This window comes from Entelurus aequoreus, linkage group LG06 (genome assembly GCF_033978785.1).
Source record: "Entelurus aequoreus isolate RoL-2023_Sb linkage group LG06, RoL_Eaeq_v1.1, whole genome shotgun sequence".
Classification (NCBI taxonomy): Eukaryota; Metazoa; Chordata; class Actinopteri; order Syngnathiformes; family Syngnathidae; genus Entelurus; species Entelurus aequoreus.
Window position 1 is genome coordinate 38,603,635 of NC_084736.1, and position 24,762 is coordinate 38,628,396.

Genomic DNA, 24,762 nt, shown 5'->3' on the forward strand with positions numbered 1-24,762 from the left:
GACAGCCAAATGGACTTTGCTCTTTTATTTTCAATGAAACAATAGAAAATACGTACTTATATAGTAGTACAGTTGTTATTAGTGAGAATATACTTATTTTAAGGTATTTTGGGGTTCATTGAGGTTAGCTCATTTTACTTGTTTTGAAAAGTCTTGACAAGCCAAATTTTCTTGTTCTATTGGCAGATAACTTTGCTTAGTTCAAATAATATACCCCTAATTTATTTTTCTTTTCTTGTCTTTGAACACTGACTTTTTGCAGTGTAATATTCTGAAACATGAGACTCAATTATCAAATGTGTCATGCGAGCTACCCACTTGGCCCTCATCAGGTCCTGGTCTTTGAGGGCGGACCCCTGGAGGTAGATGACCCTCTGAGACCACAGAGGTATCTGGAGGATACGGCGGACTTGAATGTCGATGTCAGTGGGACACAGGATGACAACGTAATAGTCCTGCAGGACAGAGAAGAGGGAGACGCTGAATGGAGAGTTCTTGGGACAGGTCTCTTCCTGGTACGGACCTGCAACCTGGGGTGGGCGTAGAACTCGTTGAGAAAATCCATCAGCAGGTCTATCTTCAGCGAACTGACACACAGAACCACGTGCTTCTCCGTCTGCGCTCGGTGGCGACTGTAGTTTCCTCCCAGTTTCTGGCTCTCCATCCACAGGTAGGCCAGTTCTTCAAACTGAAACATCCACAATAAAATGCATCACCGCCCGGGTTGTACTATGTACTAACAAATACATCCTAAAAGGCACCGCTGCCTTTGGAAAGTACCGGTACTTTTTTTTTTTTCATGCGCTTGATGCTGCGAGTCGACACACACACACACACACACACACACACACACACACACACACACACACACACACACACACACACACACACACACACACACACACACACACACACACACACACACACACACACACACACACACACACACACACACACACACACACACACACACACACACACACACACACAAGAGTACTTGCAAGCAGACACAGTGTGTAGACAGAAAAAGGAGAATGGACGCATTTTCGTGTAAAAAGTAAAGATAAAGGTGAAGTTATAACACTGAAACACCCTCAGGACGGTCAATCTGCAGTGTTTTAGCTACTTCTAAATCACTAATCCTGGCCTAAATGGCGACAAATAAAGTATGTTTCATGTACATTATCACTGGAGGACGAGGAATAGCTAAACATGCTTCACTACACACCCTAGAAGGATACAATAGCTAACAAAAGCTGAACAAATGGTAAATGGGTTATACCTGTATAGCGCTTTTCTACCTTCAAGGTACTCAAAGCGCTTTGACACTATTTCCACATTCACCCATTCACACACACACACACATTCACACACTGATGGCGGGAGCTGCCATGCAAGGCCCTAACCACGACCCGTCAGGAGCAAGGGGTGAAGTGTCTTGCTCGAGGACACAACGGACGTGACGAGGTTGGTAGAAGGCGGGGCTCGAACCCGGAACCCTGAGGTTGCCGGCACGGCCACTCTACCAACCACGCCACGCCGTCCCGGGAGAGGTGCTTTAAGACGTCCAGCCGCCAGCAGTGTTTTAGCTACTTCTAAATCACTAATCCTGGCCTCCATGGCGACAAATAAAGGATGTATAAAGCATCATTATCACTGGAGGACGAGGAATAGCTAAACATGCTCCACTACACACCCTAGTAGGATACAATAGCTAGCAAAAGCTAAACATATGTTTAATGTACGATAAGATTTTTTGGTTCACATAAAGACAATAATGACATTTTTTGTGGTCCCCTTTATTTTGAAAATCATCTAAATGGATGTTGGTAGCGGTCCTGAAATCAACACATTGGTAAGGGGAAAATAAAAGAGTGTATTGTCACCTGTAGAGGGAGCACCACCAGCGCCACACAGATGAGGATGACCACCAGCAGTTGCGAGGGCCAGATCTGAGGTGTGACATCGCCGTAGCCCACGGTGGAGAAGGTGACGATGCAGAAGTAGAAGGAGTCAAAGAGGGACAACTTCTTTCCAGCTCTCTCCAGGTGCTGGATGCCACATGCTCTGCAGGGGACACAAGAAAAGACACCTGTCACTTTCCGTCATTTCTGTGTTGATCAGTCAGTGGCACAGCTGGTGGGGATCCAGAGCTCGGACATCGGCAGAATAAATATTACACACTTTTGTTATTGTTTTATTCATTTGAAAATAAAATAAAATAAAAAAATGTTGAGCTACAATCATTGACCGTATTTTCAAGACTATAAGCTGCTACTTTTTTTCCCCCCAAACTTTGAGCCCTGTGGCTTATACAAAGGTGCGTCTTATCTATAGGATTTTTATTCACTAACGAATAATTATGGAATGGATTAAAGCAACAAAAAAAATCAAACAATGTACTAGGGTTGTCTCGATACCAAAATATTGGTATCGAGACCAATATTTTGATACATGTCAGTATTGTAACAAAAAATCTTAGTGTCCATGAAACATATGTTTATTATTGTAATTTAGTTCTTAAATAAATGTTTTTGAACATAATAGACAACTTGTCTTTTTGTAGTAAGTAAACAAACAAAGACAATAATGACATTTTAGTGGTCCCCTTTATTTAGAAAAATATCGAAATACATTTTGGTACTGGTACCAAAATATTGCTATCAGGACAACCCTACTAGCTTGCCAGCCATTAGCTTGCTTCTCCAGTATGTGAGCAGTATCACCATCATCAAAGTGTGTTTATCAATCATCATATGAATCCTAATGTTCATGTTGCATCACATGATGAATGATGAAAGAAGTCGAAGGAGCGTTGACTTACCCAGTAAAAACCAGGCAGAGTAAAGTGCAGATGAGGATGAAGACCTGGTTGAACATGGCTGAGTGAGTCCTCTGGATGGCACGATGGAAATCATTCTGCCAGCAGGAGAGACGTGTTAGTGATCAGAGTCAACGCTTGCTCCTTTTAGTATGTTCAGCATGTCAGCATGTGCTCCACCTCCATGTGCCTGGCACAAGACTACACCATCTGTCCGTTGGCAGGAAACCCTCCATCATGTTCTATCTACCTGACATCCTGGAGGATATCAGCAGCAGACATCCGTATGCACCTTTTTAAGATACATGTTGCAGCTGTGGTCGACTACGTCTTCATGCAACTGCAACAATTCTAGTGATTTGTAGGCGTGTCCTGGGACAACATTTTGACCTCCATATCAGAGCTTTGAGCATTGGCCGATTCCGATATTAACCCCATTGGATATCACACACTTGTATTATTTTGTAGTGTGGGATGTTAGAAAATGTTAGATCAAGTAAAATGACTCATACAGAGATATATGATAGGTATGTAAATCACTAACCTAAGTATTATTAACTGTCTGAAAAAGGAATTTTGCTGTCTTTAAGTGTAAGTGGAGTGGTATTTTTAATTTTTTTTGGCAACACCCACAATAGTGGTCACAATAATTTACTAAGTTATTAGTTTGGTACATATATACAGTACATATATTTACAACCATATATACTGTATGTTGGATACATATATACATATACTTACAATCATATATGTGTTAGGTTACATATATACATATACTTACAATCATATATGTGTTAGGTTACATATATACATATACTTACAATCATATGTGTTAGGTACATATATACATATACTTACAATCATATATTTGTTAGGTACATATATACATATGGGGACGGCGTGGCGAAGTTGGTAGAGTGGCTGTGCCAGCAATCGGAGTGTTGCTGGTTACTGGGGTTCAATTCCCACCTTCTACCTTCCTAGTCACGTCCGTTGTGTCCTTGGGCAAGACACTTCACCCTTTGCCTCTGATGGCTGCTGGTTAGCGCCTTGCATGGCAGCTCCCGCCATCAGTGTGTGAATGTGTGTGTGAATGGGTAAATGTGGAAATACTGTCAAAAGCGCTTTGAGTACCTTGAAGGTAGAAAAGCGCTATACAAGTATAACCCATTTATCATTTATCATATACTTACAATCATATATGTGTTAGGTACATATATACATATACTTACAATAATATATGTGTTAGATACATATATACATATACTTACAATCATATATGTGTTAGGTATATATATATATATATACTTACAATCATATATGTGTTAGGTACATATATACATATACTTACAATCATATATTTGTTAGGTACATATATACATATACTTACAATCATATATGTGTTAGGTACATATATACATATACTTACAATAATATATGTGTTAGATACATATATACATATACTTACAATCCTATATGTGTTAGGTACATATATACTAGGGCTGCGAATCTTTGGGTGTACCACGATTCGATTTAATATCGATTCTTGGGGTCACGATTCGATTATAAATCGATTTTTTCGATTCAACGCGATTCTTGATTCAAAAATGATATTTTTCCGGATTCAAAACGATTCTCTATCCATTCAATACATAGGATTTCAGCAGGATCTACCCCAGTCTGCTGACATGCAAGCAGAGTAGTAAATTTTTGTAAAAAGCTTTTATAATTGTAAAGGACAATGTTTTATCAACTGATTGCAATAATGTACATTTGTTTTAACTATTAAATGAACCAAAAATATGACTTATTTTATCTTTGTGAAAATATTGGACACAGTGTGTTGTCAAGCTTATGAGATGTGATGCAAGTGTAAGCCACTGTGACACTATTGTTCTTCTTTATTTTATTTTTTAATTTTTTATTGTAAATGTCTAATGATAATGTTAATGAGGGATTTTTAATCACTGCTATGTTGAAATTGTTACTAATATTGATACTGTTGTTGATAATATTCATTTTTGTTTCACTACTTTTGGATTGTTCTGTGTCGTGTTTGTGTCTCCTCTCAATTGGTCTGTTTATTGCTGTTCTGAGTGTTGCTGGTTTTGGAATTGGATTGCATTGTTATTGTATTGCTTTGTATTATTTTGTTGGATTGATTAATTAAAAAAAAAAAAAAAAAAAAAAAAAAAATATATATATATATATATATATATATATATATATATATATATATATATATATATATATATATATATATATATATATATATATATATATATATATATATATATATATATATATATATATATATATATATATATATATATCAGTGGAGGCTCCTCCATAGAGGTGGAGGAGGCCTGGCCTCCCCAATAATTTGAGAGAAGAGAGAGATTTAAAAAAAACAATAAATATATTTATTTTATTTATTTATTTTAACAAAAAACATATTTTTAATTTTTTATATTCATATTATTTTAGTTTTGTTCATAAATCTAAATGTTCCCATGGCTAAAACCCAATATTGCAATTGTAAAGCAACAGGCCAGATTTCCCTATCAGTTTGTATTAAGGGAGGCCAGGCCTCCCCTAGGAAATTAGCTTCTCATAGAAGTCAATGTAATGCATGCTTTTTCATGCCAATATGTGATTGGCCAGATCACTGAAAATGGGTGGGCAACGGAGGCCTGGCCTCACCATGCATTGTGTCCAGGGCTGAAAGATTGACATTTTGTTCGTCCAATCACATGCTACTGGTTCATTTGGAATCAATCCTTTCCTTTCCTAATCAACACAGAAGCCATTTTGAGAATTCGCCAGCCACTTCAGTCAAACAAACACTCGCCATAGTGGCTACGAGTGTCCTATCAACTTGTGCTTTTCAGGAAATTTAGAGAACACCCCTGGCTATCATCCGTGAAGTTTATAGCTCATATAGCCAAATACTTTTGCTTAAAACGACCTCGGAAATCGGCGAGATTATTATAGTATTTCTCAGTAAATGAAGCCAGCACCAAGCCAGCACCAACCTGTGGAGTGGAGTCCAGGAGAGAGCATGCCGCCCCTCAGCTAAACCAGATGTGAGTTGAACTAATTAGATGTCTCTACCAGTGTTACACCACTAGTTCTCAGTAGTAATAACACTCCATTTTGTCTGTGTTTCTCAGCAGATAAAGCCAACTGGAACCATATTTTTACATATTTTATATTAAATATATTGAATAAAACTACATATGATAAAGAAAGTGTTATCTTATCTTTTTTATATGCTAAACTTGATTAAATTGGTGATTACATGTTGAAGCTGTAGAAGAATGAAAAATGTAAGCTAAACAAAATTGTTTTTAACTACATAATTAAAATTCCTGCCTTTTACACATGTTCACTTGGCGTTTATATAACATCCAAATGTCATTTCTCAGCTTAATTATCAGGCAGGCTCATAGACTTACAGCAATGTAATTTCTTCAGGAAGGCACAAGGCTAAGCTCTGCACAATGAATTGCATCAGCAAGAACTTTCTGACTGTAGCTTACACTCCAAATAGTATGCCTTTGGCCAGCACAAAGACAGATAAGAGAACAGGGAACATTCCATCGCGAGTGAAGTGAGCAAGCGGAAAAAAATGGCCTCCTCAATTCTGGAAGTCACCAGCCTCCACTGATATATATATATATATATATATATATATATATATATATATATATATATATATATATATATATATATATATATATATATATATATATATATATATATATATATATATATATATATATAGTAGGTATATAATATATATGTTATGCATTCCACCAAAATTCCCTCACGTTTTATTTAATTGCTCTATTGTATTCATTGTCACTTTTATTTAGTAATTTTTTCAGCAAATAGTTCGTTTTGGGAGCATTTGTCATTTTATTTTGAAGTCCTACCTTCTTCCGGTAGTGACGTTGTCTTCCTCACTTGCTGTTGAGACATGCCGTGAGGAGGTGAGTGTTTTTCTCTGCTCTCGTGTTTTAAAGAGAATGTAACTGTGAAACGAGGTTATAAGTTACTCTTGTGCTGCTAATGTTGCTGACATGTTCATGTACACTTGTTTTGCTCAGAGTTTGAGTGTGTTAGCAAACGTTTTGCTAGTGTACTGTTCGGTAGCACTTCTCACTCACACACAGTGGCTGCGGCACTTCATTGAAGTTTTCCCTCCATTTTAGACAGGTGTGCTGCAGACTCGTGTGTTAATGCTGCTGCATTATTTCCTGTGTATTTCATACAGGTATGTTTCTGTTGCTTCCAAAACTTTATTCTATTTTTCTGTACTGTTTTAATTTATTGTTTATTTTCCTATTGTATAAAATATTTGACTGTGGTGTATTAATTTTCAGTGTATTAGTAATTGTGATGTATAGGTTTTGTGACATTTGTGAATGTTTTATATAGCATTTCTGGTCATTTAAACTCACTCGCTGTTGAGACATGCCGTGAGGAGACTGGTGTGCTGCAGACTCGTGTGCTAATGCTGCTACATTATTTCCTGTGTATTTCATACAGCAATAAATACGCCACCTGTTTCGGCTAAAGGCAACCACCGAGTCCCCTTGTCTTCAAAGCAACACCAGCAATACACAACGCAGACTCGATCCGGCTACATATATATATATATATATATATATATATATATATATATATATATATATATATATATATATATATATATATATATATATATATATATATAAATAAAAATTGATTTTGAAAAATGAGAATCGATACTGAATCGTACAACGTGAGAATCGCGATTTGAATTTGAATAGTTTTTTTCCCACACCCCTAATACATACATATACTTACAATCATATATGTGTTAGGTACATATATACATATACTTACAATCATATATGTGTTAGGTACATATATACATATACTTACAATCATATATGTGTTAGGTACATACATACATATACTTACAATCATATATGTGTTAGGTACATATATACATATACTTACAATCATATATGTGTATAAATGTACTTACAATCATGTTTTCCAGGGCCCCCTTGGCGAGCCAGCAGTTAAGAAAAACAGGAACAAATATGGTTCTTAATGGAGGCCAGAAGATCTGAAAAGGAATAAGAAGAGTCAAGACTATTGACAGATCAATCACAGGTCCTTTTCATCCTGCCATTGCTCACAACAGATTGATTTTCCAACAAATTTGATCTATTAAATAAGAAGTGTTGAATTATATCGTGGAGGTGATGACTTACTGTGATGACAAATGGCACCGTATTGATCATCTCCAATATGAAGGATATCTGGAATATTTGCTCCCAGATGTTGCCCTGGAGAGCACATTGGTGGACAGAGATGAAATGGCAGTTCAAAAAAGTCCCTCATTTTGAAACCCTTTCAGAAACACAGTGGATTGAAAAGATTATATTTTTCCTTAAATTTAAAATGTCTCAGAAATCTTCCAATAGTGTTTGAAGTGTGCTGCCCAAAATGTAGTTTAAGTGCTTTCAGGAGCACAACTTTTTGTGTCTTCTGCTGTGTGTGTAAGAAGCGGTACTATCTACCACATAAACACTCTAACTCTGTACTTGTCCCACATATTGGCCCACTTTTTGGTTTGCGAATCAATAGATCGCACCAAATATGCCTCTGTGTGTGAACTAAGCCAACTAAGCAGCCGGGAGAGAAGGAGGGAATCGCTGTGGACTTATACTTGCAGAGGAGAGGGAACTCACACACACTTCCCCTCCCTGTTGCCCTTCTTCCCCACCTCGTGACGGCGCGTCGCCTGCCGTTTGCCAACAGCGAGGTGAAATTATTTTACTTTTACATTTTTTTTTTATTGTAGCAACATGGTTGTTAACGTTTTTGAGAGCACCAAAAGGACTTCTGTATCCAGCTTGCCATTGTTGTGTTGTTTTGATTTTTGCTCCATTACCCCCTTGTTATGTTTGATGTATATATGTACATACATATATATATACATATATATATATATATATATATATATATATATATATATATATATATATATATATATATATATATATATGTGTATATATATATATGTGTATATACATATATATATATATATATATGTGTATATATATATATTTATATGTATATATATATATATACATACATATATATATATATATATATATATATATATATATATATATATATATATATATATATATATATATATATATATATATATTTTTTTTTTTTTTTTGAGGCACTGTAAAATAATGTGTACTAACACAAAAACACGTTTTATGATTATTTCAGGAACAAAATGTTGTTGTTTTTATGCACAAACAAATAAAAAGAGAGTTTTTTTTTTTAGTACATTTTATATCAGAGGAGTGGAATCTTTTCAGACACATTAGGGCTGGGGGATATGGCCTTTTATTAATACGTGGATATGTTTAGTCCATGTCACGATACACAATATATATCTGCATATTTTGCCTTAGTTTTGAATGAACACTTGATGCATATAATCACAGCAGTATGATGATTCTATGTGTCTACATTAAAACATTCTTCTTCATACTGCATTAACATATGCTCATTTTAAACTTTCATGCAGAGAGGTAAATCACAACTGAGTCAATTTACCAAAACGGTATTTATTAAACAGTTATTAAGCAGTGGCACAAACATTCATGTCATTTCCAAAACAGAAAGTGCAAGATTGTCAGAGACATTTTAAAACAAGCTATTAGTGCACTTTTGTGCATGATGTCACTAAGATGACATATCAAAACAACACTAAATTAAAGTGCACTTTTTCTACAGAACGCCACTACAATATTTTAAAACAAATAAAGTGCACTTTTGCGCATGATGTCACACAAGATATTTCAATAACTGCCCAATAAAAATGAGCTGCATAATAAGAAATCAAATAGTGTATGTCCTTCGCTATGTGGTAGGTTACTGCGGACGTTATCTCCTTCTGTTGTTGACTATTTTTTTATACGGTGTTGATGTGGAAATGGTTGCATCAGCATTTTGTGGGTGTGGCACCGGCCGGAGATGTTGACATGCGGAGTTTTAAGCACTCTTCATTCTCTAGCGGGTGACTTTTCAAATGATGCTACAAATTAGTAGTGCCGCTACTTTTTGTAGCAACGCTTTTGCCGCATACTTGACATATTACGGTTGTCTGTTCGACATCATTCCGATTGAAGCCAAACCACCGCCAGACGATGGACCCCATTGCTGTTTTTTAATTAATTATTCTTCCTCCATTTGTTACCAGATTGGCACCTTCTTTCTCTCGTATTACCACTTGCATCGCTGCGCTAGCATCACAGTTAACGTTACCCACGCTGCTACCTCTCTGCTCGGCGAGGGCGTACGCGTGACACTATGTGACGTATGTAAGAAGGTGCGCTTGTTTTATGTCTCTGTGAGAAGGAGAGACAACAATGAGTGAGAAGAGCCTGGAGTGTAATGCCCGCAGCTAAAAGCAACTGCGTGAGAACGTATACTCCAATATCACGATATACTCATTTTCTATATCGCACAGAGACAAACCCCCGATATATCCAGTACCTTCCATATATCGCCCAGCCCTAAGACACATAAACAAAAAGTTTGATTAAAAAATATTTAGATATAAAATAGCCTTTTCTGATGAAATGAGTGGGTGTGTTGATTCTCCCAGTCGGGACCTACACAGTCACATAGACATTCTGAGTGCCTGCAAGTCCACAGGATTAGTGGTGAGCTGCAGCAGATAGTGAAAGTAAAGTCGCTGCTCCCTTTTAAATGTTGTTTCAACTTCCATGCTAGTGTTAGTCATCGTTCTTTATTTTGTTCTTCTGGGCAACTCTTCCAGGCACAACACGATTATATGAACATTAATTACGTCGTGACGAGGCTTACTTTCGCAACGGTGGAACAAGATTGCGCACACTTTCACACAAACACAAACACATTGACAGGCACACACATGTAGGGTCACGGTCCATAAAGGTGGATTGTTTAGTTTAGTTTAGTTTATTAAGGATCCCCATTAGTCTACACCGCGGTGGAGACTATTCTTCCTGGGAAAAAACATCACAAGCACAAAACAAAAGATTACAATGCAGTACAACATGATTTACAAAAATAGCAACAACAAAGAACAAAAAAAAAACAACAACTTTGAGTTTACGTAATAATGTTCATACCAAATATCCATCCATCCATTTTCTACCGCTTATTCCCTTCGGGGTTGCGGGGGGCGCTGGCGCCTATCTCAGCAACAATCGGGCGGAAGGCGGGGTACATCCTGGACAAGTCGCCACCTCATCGCAGGGCCAACACAGATAGACAGACAACATTCACACTCACATTCAGACACTAGGGCCAATTTAGTGTTGCCAATCAACCTATCCCCAGGTGCATGTCTTTGGAGGTGGGAGGAAGCCGGAGTACCCGGAGGGAACCCACGCAGTCACGGGGAGAACATGCAAACTCCACACAGAAAGATCCCGAGCCCGGGATTGAACTCAGGACTACTCAGGACCTTCGTTTTGTGAGGCAGGCGCACTAACCCCTCTGCCACCGTGCTGCCCCATACCAAATATAAAAAGAGAAATATAAAAAATAGATATATATTTTAGCAAAAATAAAACAAAGAACCAATGGCCTATAATATACACATTAGTGTACCAAAGACAAACAATAAGTGACGAAAAAGTACCACCCATCCATTTTCTACTGCTTGTCCCATAATCAATAAAAAAGTCAATAATCAATAAAATCAGTCATGACATTGGGTACAATCTAGAATAATCTCTTTCCGCAACACTTCTCCTCTTAGTCTATTCTTAAAACCCACTATGCTGGTGATTGATACCAGATATTGTGGAAGTCTAGTGTCAGGATTATACCAAACGTTGTCACTTCCTACTCTTTACTACTGCGGTAACTTCTAACAGACTTTTCCGCCATGTTGGATCGAGGAAATGTGTCGACAGCTGAACACCGTCATCCAACTCACAGGAATCTCGATCAACCATCCCAGCCTAACTTTAAAGCAGGACCAGTAGTGAAGACAAGTGTGTACTTGTAATAAGTAGAGGTCTACAGATGTATTTTTTTCAGGGCCCACACCGATCAAAAAGTACACTCAAAGTACGATATAAGGTGGTTGTTATGGTCCATAAAATACTGACCGCTTTTGTTCGGTGACATTTTGGAAATTGATGCCAATGATGATGAAATGATGTATTTTTCTTTATGACGCTGATACAAATATGAATGTTTGAGGTGTTGATTCTTGATACTTGGTGACATGCACACCTCTTAGGTCATTGGATGTGAATGCAAAGAATAGAACTACAGGGATGGAATTGTAATGAGAGAAGACTGGAGAGACCACTGGTATGTAGGGTTGTACGGTATACCGGTACTAGTATAGTATCGCGGTACCAATTATTACTATACTCTGTTTGAAAAGTACCGGTTCCCCAATTTTTATTTTTTTTAACAGGCATGACGGCGCGTTGTCATGTCGTGACATTGCTGGTTTTACGAGTAGAGGAGCATGTTGGGCAGCGCACACACACGGAGTACTTACAAGCAGACACAGTGTGTGGACAGAAAAAGGGAGAATGGACGCATTTTGATGTTAAAAGTAAAGATAAAGGTGAAGTTATAACACTGAAACACCCTCAGGAAGAGGTGCTTTAAGACATGGCTAGCTAGCTAGCAGCTAACATCCATCCACAGTGTTTTAGCTACTTCTAAATCAGTAATCCTGGCATCCATGGCGACAAATTAAGTATGTTTCTTACAAGTAGCATTATCACTGGAGGACGAGGAATGGCTAAACATGCTTCACTACACACCCTAGGACAGGGGTCGGCAACCCGCGGCTCCGGAGCCGCATGCGGCTCTTTGACCACTCTGATGCGGCTCAGCTGCACACTTGCCGACCCTCCGGATTTTCCCGGGAGACTTTCGGGTGTCAGTGCCTCTCCCAGAAATCTCCCGGGTCAAATATGCTACGGATTTTACCCCAACAACACGGGCGTGCCGTGATGGCACAGCATTTAACGCCCTCTACATCCAGTACAAATGGTGTGCCAGCCCAGCCTCATGTTGTATGCAGCTTCTACTTGCACACGTAAGCGACAGCAAGGCATACTTGGTCAACAGCCATACAGGTTACACTGACGGTGGCCGTATTAAACAACAATAACACTCTTACTAATATACGCCACACCAAACAAGAATGACAAACACATTTCGGGAGAACATCTGCACTGTAACACAACATAAACACAACAGAACAAATACCCATAATCCAATGCAGCCCTAACTCTTCCGGGCTACATTATACATTGTACATTTTGTTAGCGGTGATGCCGGTGAGCTATTGTATTCTCCCAGGGTGTATAGTGAAGCATGTTCCTCGTCCTCCAGTTACTTGTAAGAAATGTACTATGTCGCCATGGAGGCCAGGATTAGTGATTTAGAAGTAGCTAAAACACCGTGGATGGATGTTAGCTGCTAGCTAGCTAGCCATGTCTTAAAGCACCTCTTCCTGAGGGTGTTTCAGTGTTATAACTTCACCTTTATCTTTACTTTTTACATCAAAATGCATCCATTCTCCCTTTTCTGTCTACACACTGTGTGCGCTGTCGAACATGCTCCTCTGCTCGTAAAACCAGCAATGTCACCACGTGACACCGTGCCGTCATGCCCGTTAAGAAAAGGGTGAGGGGGGTAACCGGTACTTTTTAGAGGCGGTATAGTACCGAATATGATTGATTAGTATTAGTATATTGTACAACCCTATTATCGACTTCACTAATGATGATTTCCTAATACTGATATGTATATATTGTATCTGCTGGTGTTGTAGTTGTGGGGAAAAAGAGATACCGATAAAAAAAAAGGTTATTAACAATGTATGTCAAAATACCAAATATTGGCAAGGATAATCGGTCGATTAGTATCAAAAATTCTTGGTCTGATGCCTTATGATCGTTGCCACGGCAACAGCTAGGGAGACAAATCAGCCATGAAGGCAAGTGTGAAGCTGCTTCTTTACCTTGTAGCTGAGATATGTGATCAGCATGGTTTCCAAAAAACTGATCAAGGCCACGGTCACCTGAGGTAAAGCATACACTGAGTGAATAAAAACGTGTTGTTTTACTGACAGTATCATAAAAACTACTTACTTGTATGGCCCACAAGGGATCCGGTCTAGTCACGCAGAAAATCAACTTCCTTTTATAAAGCACAAATGTAAAGTCAGCTGAGGACAATGAAAATAAAAAGATAAACATACATACATACATGTATACATGCATGCATGTATACATACATACATACATGTATACATGCATACATACATACATACATGTATACATACATACATGTATACATACATACATGCATACATACATGTATACATACATACATACATACATACATGTATACTTACATACATACATGTATATATACATACATGCATACATACTTGTATACATGCATACATACATACATGTATACATGCATACATGTATAGATACATACATACATACATACATACATGTATAGATACATACATACATACATGTATACATGCATACATACATACATACATGTATAGATACATACATACATACCAACATACATGTATACATGCATACATACATACATTCATACATACATACAAACATACATACATGTATACATACATACATACATACATGTATACATACATACGTACATACATACATACATGTATACATACATACATACATACATACATACATACATACATGTATACATACATACATACATACATACATACATGTATACATGCATACATACATACATGTATACATACATACATACATACATACATACATACATGTATACTTACATACATACATGCATATATACATACATGCATACATACATGTATACATGCATACATACATACATGTATACATGCATACATGTATAGATACATACATACATACATGTATAGATACATACATGTATACATGCATACATACATACATGTATAGATACATACATACATACATGTATAGATACATACATACATACCAACATACATGTATACATGCATACATGCATACATACATACATTCATACATATATACAAACATACATACATGTATGCGTACATACATACATACATACATGTATACATACATACATACATGTATACATACATACATACATATATACATACATACATACATATATAGATACATACATACATACATACATACATACATACATACATACATACATACATACATACATACATACATACATACATACATACATACATACATACATACATACATACATACCAATGAATTTCTGTTGACTCTGTGGATGAATTTGGCCAGCTGGAGTTTCTAAAGTTTGAACTGTGATGGAGAGAATAATAAATGTGTCATAGTAAAACAATAATATAATAAACTACTGTCACTCTTAATTGGTGTCTTTATAATGAAAGCCCGTTTTGGACACTGAATGTATCCAACTTTTGTGAACTGATTTTTTTTCCCACATCAAATAATGCGGACAATTTCACGGAATAAAAAATTATAAGCAAAATTGGTGTGTTTAAAAATTCAGTTTGTTAAAATACAATGTTTTGAAGTTCATTGTGTTAAAAAATTCAGTGCAGAAAAATGTGTTGCTTCAAAACTCAAGACTCACTTCTGGAAAAATGAAGAAAGAAGCAATCTAGTCTGTGTGAGATGCAGCCAGTGAGGTGTCAGGTTGAAAGTCATGTGACACGGTCTTACACACTACATATGGTACATGCCATGTAATCTGCTCTAAGTATTCATGAACCGCAAATGGGTCTTGAGTTTTTAAGCAACAAATATTTCTGCACTGAATTTTTTTTACACTGATTTTTTAACCACACAAATTTTGATCCCAATTTTTTATTATGTGAAATTGTCAGAATAATTTGATGTAAATAAAATCAGTTCACAAAAGTCAAACGCAAACAATTCAGTTATATACATTCAGTGCCAAAAAAAGCTTTCGTAACAAAGATACAAATTAACCCTGCAGGCACAAGACATTGATTATACGTACATGTCCTTTAAAACTGACTTTAACACAACGTTGATTATAGGTACTTGTACTTTAAAACTGACATTGATACAAATTTGATTATATGTACATGTCCTTTAAAACTGATTTTAAAACAACGTTGATTATACGCACATGTCCTTTAAAACTGACATTGATACAACGTTGATTATACGTACATGTCCTTTAAAACTGACATTGATACAACGTTGATTATACGTACTTGTCCTTTGAAACTGACTTCAAAACAACGGTGATTATAAGTACATGTCCTTTAAAACTGACATTGATACAATGTTGATTATACGTACCTGTCCTTTAAAACTGAAATTGATACAACGTTGATTATACGTACTTGTCCTTTAAAACTGACATTGATACAACGTTGATTATACGTACATGTCCTTTAAAACTGACATTGATACAATGTTGATTATACGTACATGTCCTTTAAAACTGACATTGATACAATGTTGATTATACGTACATGTCCTTTAAAACTAAAATTGATACAATGTTGATTATACGTATATGTCCTTTAAAACTGACTTTAAAACACTGTTGATTATACGTGCATGTCCTTTAAAACTGACTTTAAAACAACGTTGATTATAAGTACATGTCCTTTAAAACTGACATTGATACAATGTTGATTATACGTACATGTCCTTTAAAACTAAAATTGATACAATGTTGATTATACGTATATGTCCTTTAAAACTGACTTTAAAACACTGTTGATTATACGTACATGTCCTTTAAAACTAAAATTGATACAATGTTGATTATACGTATATGTCCTTTAAAACTGACTTTAAAACACTGTTGATTATACGTACCTGTCCTTTAAAACTGAAATTGATACAACGTTGATTATACGTACTTGTCCTTTAAAACTGACATTGATACAACGTTGATTATACGTACATGTCCTTTAAAACTGACATTGATACAATGTTGATTATACGTACATGTAATTTAAAACTGACATTGATACAACGTTGATTATACGTACTTGTCCTTTAAAACTGACATTGATATGTTGATTATACGTACATGTCCTTTAAAACTGACATTGATATAAATTTGATTATATGTACATGTCCTTTAAAACTGATTTTAAAACAACGTTGATTATACGCACATGTCCTTTAAAACTGACATTGATACAACGTTGATTATACGTACATGTCCTTTAAAACTGACATTGATACAACGTTGATTATACGTACTTGTCCTTTAAAACTGACTTCAAAACAACGGTGATTATAAGTACATGTCCTTTAAAACTGACATTGATACAATGTTGATTATACGTACCTGTCCTTTAAAACTGAAATTGATACAACGTTGATTATACGTACTTGTCCTTTAAAACTGACATTGATACAACGTTGATTATACGTACATGTCCTTTAAAACTGACTTTAAAACAACGTTGATTACACGCACATGTCCTTTAAAACTGACATTGATACAATGTTGATTATACGTACATGTCCTTTAAAACTGACATTGATACAATGTTGATTATACGTACATGTCCTTTAAAACTAAAATTGATACGTTGATTATACGTACTTGTCCTTTAAAACTGACATTGATACGTTGATTATACGTACTTGTCCTTTAAAACTGACATTGATACAATGTTGATTATACGTATATGTCCTTTAAAACTGACTTTAAAACACTGTTGATTATACGTGCATGTCCTTTAAAACTGACTTTAAAACAACGTTGATTATACGTACATGTAATTTAAAACTGACATTGATACAACGTTGATTATACGTACTTGTCCTTTAAAACTGACATTGATATGTTGATTATACGTACATGTCCTTTAAAACTGACATTGATACAACGTTGATTGTATGTACATGTCCTTTAAAAATTATTTTGAAACAACGTTGCAAAATAGTTGTTTGTACATTGAGACAACGTTGATGTCCAACGTTGGATCCACGCTGTTAGTTGGGAAATGACCAAATTTCAATGTTCAAATCAACGTCAGAACCTGACATTGAATAAACGTTGTCAAAAAGCATGTTGTTTCAACGTTGTATTTGTGTTGTAGAATGTTGTTTGGAAAATGACCAACAGGTCAAATCAATGTCACAACCCAACATTGAATAAACGTTGTCAAAAGCATGTTGTTTCAATGTCTAATATGTGTTGGTTAGCAAATGACCAAATTTCAATGGTCGAATCAATATCACAACCAATGTTCCCTCTAAGTTGCGCGCTTGCACTGCTCGCACATTCTCAGCGCACAAGAAAATCTATGCAGCGCATAAAATAAAATTCAACATAAACATATTAATCAATATCTAATATTATTCCTAATCTTATCTATATAAGATTTTTATATATATATAATTTTGTTTTCTGTACTATTTTGCAACGTAACTCAGTGAGTGACAGGTGTCCAGCCAATAATACGATTCGGTTCACTCACGCTACGCAGCCAATCATAGCATTGACACTATTGATATTGACAATAGCATTAACAATTTGACAGTGCTTGCATATGAACCCTGCCCATTCGCGCCGTGCAGGTTAGCTAGCTAACAACAGTGCGGCGGAGTTGCGAGACGCAAAAGCTAACCCCTTATCATGGCGAAACGAACGGGCAGCGACACATCCACTTACCAAGTCATCGTAAAAAAGAAATGCTTGTGGATATTTGTGCTACATTTCAAGCTTCCAGTGCAGATTGTGAAAGAGGATTCAGTTTAATGAATCATATCAAAACAGCATCCAGAAATCGTCTTGAAGTGGCACATTTGGACCAGCTGATGCGCATAAAGTCAAAGCAAGAAGCAGACAACGCCATCAACCTGGACAAAGTGTACAACCATTGGAGAAGTGAGAAGGACAGACGTGAAAAATAAGGTAAAATTTAAGTCAGATTTGTGCATATTCTAGTGACATTTATTAAGATTTTTTACTTATGATTAAGATTAAAGATTAAAGTACCAATGATTGTCACACACACACAAGATGTGGTGAAATTTGTCCTCTGCATTTGTCCCATCTCCTTGGGGAGCAGTGGGCAGCAGCGGCGCCGCGCCCGGGAATGATTTTGGTGATTTAACCCCCAACTCCAACCCTTTGTTGCTGAGTGGATATTAATCATTAAATTATGTTACTACTAGATAATGTATGGGTAATAGAAATGATAATAAAAAACCGAGTAATTAAATATTTTACAGACAGAGTTACAGGAATTAACACTGTATCACAAGCTACAGCACACGTCATTGTGCAAAATGTGAATGTTTTAATGTGAACAAAATGTTATGTCTGAAAGGTGTATATGTATCATTTCTTCCAGAACAGGACCCTCACCCAGGCCACAACTGGACCTCACCCAGGCCAAAGCAAGACTCTTCCCATGGCCAAGCAGGACTCTTCCCATGGCCAAGCAAGATTATTCCCATGGCCAAAGCAAGACTCTTCCCATGGCCAAAGCAGGACTCTTCCCATGGCCAAAGCAAGATTCTTCCCATGGCCAAAGCAAGACTCTTCCCATGGCCAAGCAGGACTCTTCCCATGGCCAAAGCAAGATTCTTCCCATGGCCAAAGCAAGACTCTTCCTATGGCCAAAGCAAGACTCTTCCCATGGCCAAAGCAAGACTCTTCCCATGGCCAAAGCAAGATTCTTCCCATGGCCAAAGCAAGATTCTTCCCATGGCCAAAGCAAGACTCTTCCCATGGCCAAGCAGGACTCTTCCCATGGCCAAAGCAAGATTCTTCCCATGGCCAAAGCAAGACTCTTCCCATGGCCAAAGCAAGACTATTCCCATGGCCAAAGCAAGACTCTTCCCATGGCCAAAGCAAGATTCTTCCCATGGCCAAAGCAAGATTCTTCCCATGGCCAAAGCAAGATTCTTCCCATGGCCAAAGCAAGACTCTTCCCATGGCCAAGCAGGACTCTTCCCATGGCCAAGCAAGATTATTCCCATGGCCAAAGCAAGACTCTTCCCATGGCCAAAGCAAGACTCTTCCCATGGCCAAAGCAAGATTCTTCCCATGGCCAAAGCAATATTCTTCCCATGGCCAAGCAGGACTCTTCCCATGGCCAAGCAAGATTATTCCCATGGCCAAAGCAGGACTCTTCCCATGGCCAAAGCAAAATTATTCCCATGGCCAAAGCAGGACTCTTCCCATGGCCAAAGCAAAATTATTCCCATGGCCAAGCAGGACTCTCATATAAAACATACTACACATCTCATGAACAACAAGATTTTTGTCTTTTTCCTTTAAAGTTTGTCAAATCACTTATATTAAAAGTAAACTAGTGAAAATTGCTGCTGTAATTTGATTCTTTTAATAAGCCATGTAACTTGCTATGATCCAAGGTTTTGAGCAGGTGTAAAACTGGTGTGTGGCCACAGCGTGCACATTTGATGTTGCTCACAGTGGTCCTCAGTGTGCTCAGGGAGCTTGTGTTTATGCCCGGACACATGAAAAATTAGAGGGAACATTGATCACAACCCAACATTGATTAAACGTCCTCAAAAAGCATGTTGTTTCAACTTTAAGTTTGAGTTGCTCATCATCAGGACCTCATTCAACAAGTTCTCAACATTGTTTCAATGTCTGGTGCCTGCTGGAAGCTTCATTCTCTCACCAGGGGTTGCCATTGGTCTCCTTGGGGTCGTCCAGGCTGACTCTCACGATGTAGAGGACACAGGTGAGGATCTTCAAGGAGAAGTTGAACAGGCGGATCCTCAAACCTGCCAAAGGACAAAAACAGTTCTTATTTCAAATGATGTCAGCAGGACTTCCTGTGGTTTCAAGCTCAGCATTGTTCTCATGAGGCGTGCCACACGGCCATAATTTAGTACTAGTACTGGAGAACAAGTTCCAAATCACACAGAATAACTCCAGGGTGATAACGTAGTTGTAATTACTGGTGTTGACCAGAGGGAGGTGCTAGCTGTGTTGTCATCCTCAGGCAGTGTTAACACTAGAAGTCCCAGCATTTTTCTGTCTACCTAGAAGACCCAGAGAGGGGTCATTTGGCCCGACGCTTTTCCCGAATACACTAATCACTCATTTTGTTATGGTAATGAGGCTGTTAGGGGCAGTTTGTCTAGGTAGACAGAAAAATTATACATGTGGGAAATGCCGAAAGGAGCAATGGCAGTGCCAGGATTGTGAGTGACTGCTCAAATGTATGTCAGTCACGTTTACATGGACATGGTTTTTCATTCTTTGTAAATATGCTTTTTTCTTTGTAAATTTTTTTTTTTAAACTATTTTTGGCACACAAAAATAACAATTGCTTCTGCAACAACCCTCCACACCAAAACTGGGAAAACAGTTGCTTTTTCATTCTTTGTAAATATGTTTTGTTTTGTATTTTTTTTAACAATAAATGTCAGAGTGTTGATCCCTTCATTCTGTTGATCCTTGCAAAAACACACACAACCTACCTCAGAACTAAAGCTTGAGCTGTAAGGTCCCCTCCCCCACACAGGCTCAAGTGGCCCCCTGCCGTGTGCCACTAACAGCCACATTTTCATAACAAAAGGAGTGTCCACAGGGGGGACTAGGGGTCAAATGACCCTCTTGTGTGTTTTCTAGGTAAAAGTGTCAATTGACCCTTCTCTGGGACTTCGCGTGTTAAAAGGATGTGACACAGCTGGGAGACCCTGCAGCTGATATTTTTATGGCATTTAGTTGTTGTCCTCTATGGCCTAAAAGGACACCATTAGCATTGTGCTAATGTCTGTTTATGGTGTTTCTTCATCAGGAACTTGCTCTCCATGAATGAGCCACAGTGTGCAACATAAAGCCTAATGACATCTAATGGAAGCATCACAATCCCAGCTGACATACAAAGTGGATGCAAATGGACTTTTCTGCACAATATTTTTTATTTGCACATCCATTCCCAGCATTTTAGCACAGTGGTCCTTAAAACCAGCATGTTGTCAAGCTTATGGGATGCAAGTGTAACTGTGACACTTTTTTAAAATGTTTTTATGTTTTCATAAACGGCTGTGATGATGATGTCAATGAGGGATTTTTAATCACCGTTATTTTGGAATTCTTATTAATATTGATACTGTTGTTGATATTATTCATTTTTGTTTGACTACCGTATTTTTCGGACCATAGGGCGCACCGGATTATAAGGTGCACTGCCGATGAACAGGTCTATTCAGGTGTGTTTTCATACAAAAGGAGCACCGGATAATTAGGCACATTAAAGGAGTCATATTATTATGATTATTTTCTAAATGTAAAATACTTCCTTGTGGTCTACATCAGTGGTCCCCAACCTTTCTGTAGCTGCGGACCGGTCAACGCTTGAAAATTTGTCCCACGGACCGGGGGGAGGGTTATGTTTTTTTTTGTCATAAAGAAATACAATCATGTGTGCTTACGGACTGTATCCCTGCAGACTGTATTGATCTATATCGATATATAATGTATATATTGTGTTTTTTAAGTTGATTTAATAAAATTTTTTTTTTAAATGTATTAATTTTTTCAATTTCTTGTGCGGCTCGGTACCAATCGGTCCACGGACCGGTACCGGGCCGCGGCCCGTTGGTTGGGGACCACTGGTCTACATAACATGTAATGGTGGTTCTTTGGTCAAAATGTTGCATAGATTATGTTTTACACATCATCTTCAAGTCATTTGACTTGAAGATGATGACTATTTGCTGATGTTGTAAGAAATGCACTTCAGAGGGTCATAAAAACTGCCATGAAGATCACTGGCTGCTCTCTCCCCTCTCTAGATGAACTGTACAGTGCCAGGTGCCTCAAAAAGGCCCAAAACATCATAAGGGACCCATCTCACCCTGGACAAAAACTTTTTGAACTGCTGGCCTCGGGCAGGAGATACAGGACAATAAAATTCCAGACAAACAAACTTAAGAACACTTTTTACCCGAGAGCAATAGTGTCGCTGAACACAAGACGACAATAATGACTGTGCATGTGAGCTGTGTGCTTGCTATTTTTATGTATTTTATATATTTTTATCTATTTATCTGTGTGTGTACTTATGGTTTTATGTGTTATGAATTTGCACTAAATTAGTTTTGCTTACAATTTCGTTGTACAATGTACAATGACAATAAAGATATATTCTATTCTATTTTCTGACAGTCTCTTCAGGATGCGCCGTCTTATTTACGTGCCTCCACTTCGACAGCGTCTTCTTCCCCGTCATCTTTGTTGTAGCGGTGTAGCGTGCAAGGACGGGGGTGGAAGAAGTGTCAAAAGATGGAGCTAACTGTTTTAATGACATTCAGACTTTACTTCAATCAATAACAGAGCAGCATCTCCTCATCCGTGGCTCACTAAAGTTCCTTGGGTATATAATGTAAACTCACTACACCGGTATGTTTTAGTGCTTTCATGGCGAGTTTACTGACAGATATAAGTAAGAACTTTACACTACTTTATATTAGAAATGGCAACAGTGGAGGATGAATGTCCCCTAACAAGAAGATAGAGAAAAAGAAGAAGCTTATTGAATAAGGCACTTTTTCTGCAGGCGAGCTACTTTTCAATTGATCAAGTCGCGGGGATCTACCTCATTCATATATATAATTTATATTTAATTATTTATGAAATATATGTTTTTGTTAACAAGTTAAAGGTGTTTAATGATAATGCAAGCATGTTTAACACATATAGTTAATATTGTTAATGAATTAAAGGTGTTTAATGATAATACAAGAATGTTTAATACATATAGTTAATATTGTTAACAAGTTAAAGGTGTTTAAAGATAATGCAAGCATGTTTAACACATATAGTTAATATTGTTAACAAGTTAAAGGTGTTTAGTGATAATACAAGTATCTTTAACACATATAGTTAATATTGTTAATAAGTTAAAGGTGTTTAAATATAATACAAGCATGTTTAACACATATAGATTCCTTTCTTTCATGAAGACAAGAATATAAGTTGGTGTATTACCTGATTCTGATGACTTGCATTGATAGGAATCAGACAGTGGTGCTGATAACGTCCGCATTTTCAAATGGAGGAGAAAAAAAGTCCTCCTTTCTGTCCAATATCACATGAAAGTGGTTGGTTTTTGGCATCTTATTTGTCCAGCTTCCGTACTCCTTTGTATACAGTGCACACTTTACAAGAAATACATTGGCGGCAAACTCCGTAGCTTGCTAGCTTGTGCACGCGAGCTTTCTGAGACTCTTATTTTGCTAGCACAGGCAGGATGAAGCAGAGCTTTTATTGTGCAACTGTGCAGTCGGTCTTTGGAGTTTTGACGACAGGTATGGCGCCAGAGTCTGTTGAAATAAAAAGTGTTTCTCGCCTTCCTGTCGGTAATTTTTTCTTAATAATGAGCTGGCAGCTGGCAGCATCCAGCGTCATCTCAGAAGACCCTCGGGTGCCGTGAATGTCAATCAAGTGACGAAAGTGACGTCATAGTGAAGATTTATGATCGCTCATTTTTAGGACTATTTTTTTAATGCCTGGCTGGCGATCGACTGACACACCCTCCGCGATCGACCGGTAGCTCGCGATCGACGTAATGAGCACCACTGGACTAAGGTGTCGGCACGGACTACAGTCAACATCGTCAAGAATGTTAAAACAATACCTTAATAGCTGACATACTGTATATCCATGAAAATAGGGAAAAGCTGCTGATGGTGTGTTTGACAAAGAAGCAGCTGGAAGGAGATACCGTAGAAGTCCGTTCTCCAAGGTCAATGCTGTACATTATTATGATTGTATTGTTTTTCATACTGCATCTCGCATCTAAAAGTAGTTGTTTTCTTTTTAAAACTCATTTTTGGGGTTAGGGAAAGCAA

General features: G+C 37.4%; 1 protein-coding gene and 1 long non-coding RNA gene across 7 annotated transcripts in view; one reads left to right on the forward strand and one right to left on the reverse strand.

Moving 5' to 3' along the window:
* kcnt1b (potassium sodium-activated channel subfamily T member 1b) overlaps window positions 1-24,762 on the reverse strand; it is a 306,811-nt gene that overhangs the window by 75,525 nt on the left and 206,524 nt on the right. For all 6 annotated transcript variants that reach the window (XM_062050715.1, XM_062050714.1, XM_062050713.1 and 3 more), the window contains 10 exons: window positions 20,577-20,682; window positions 15,196-15,255; window positions 14,026-14,074; window positions 13,896-13,955; window positions 8,092-8,166; window positions 7,860-7,943; window positions 2,825-2,919; window positions 1,887-2,067; window positions 524-688; window positions 319-455 (listed from right to left, as the gene is read on the reverse strand). In XM_062050715.1, coding sequence (XP_061906699.1) covers window positions 319-455; window positions 524-688; window positions 1,887-2,067; window positions 2,825-2,919; window positions 7,860-7,943; window positions 8,092-8,166; window positions 13,896-13,955; window positions 14,026-14,074; window positions 15,196-15,255; window positions 20,577-20,682 — 1,012 coding nt within the window. The remainder of the gene's footprint in view (window positions 1-318; window positions 456-523; window positions 689-1,886; window positions 2,068-2,824; window positions 2,920-7,859; window positions 7,944-8,091; window positions 8,167-13,895; window positions 13,956-14,025; window positions 14,075-15,195; window positions 15,256-20,576; window positions 20,683-24,762) is intronic.
* LOC133652215 (uncharacterized) lies at window positions 6,798-8,795 on the forward strand. The gene is made up of 3 exons (XR_009826543.1): window positions 6,798-6,816; window positions 7,039-7,100; window positions 7,875-8,795. It is a non-coding gene; the product is annotated as an uncharacterized LOC133652215 (long non-coding RNA).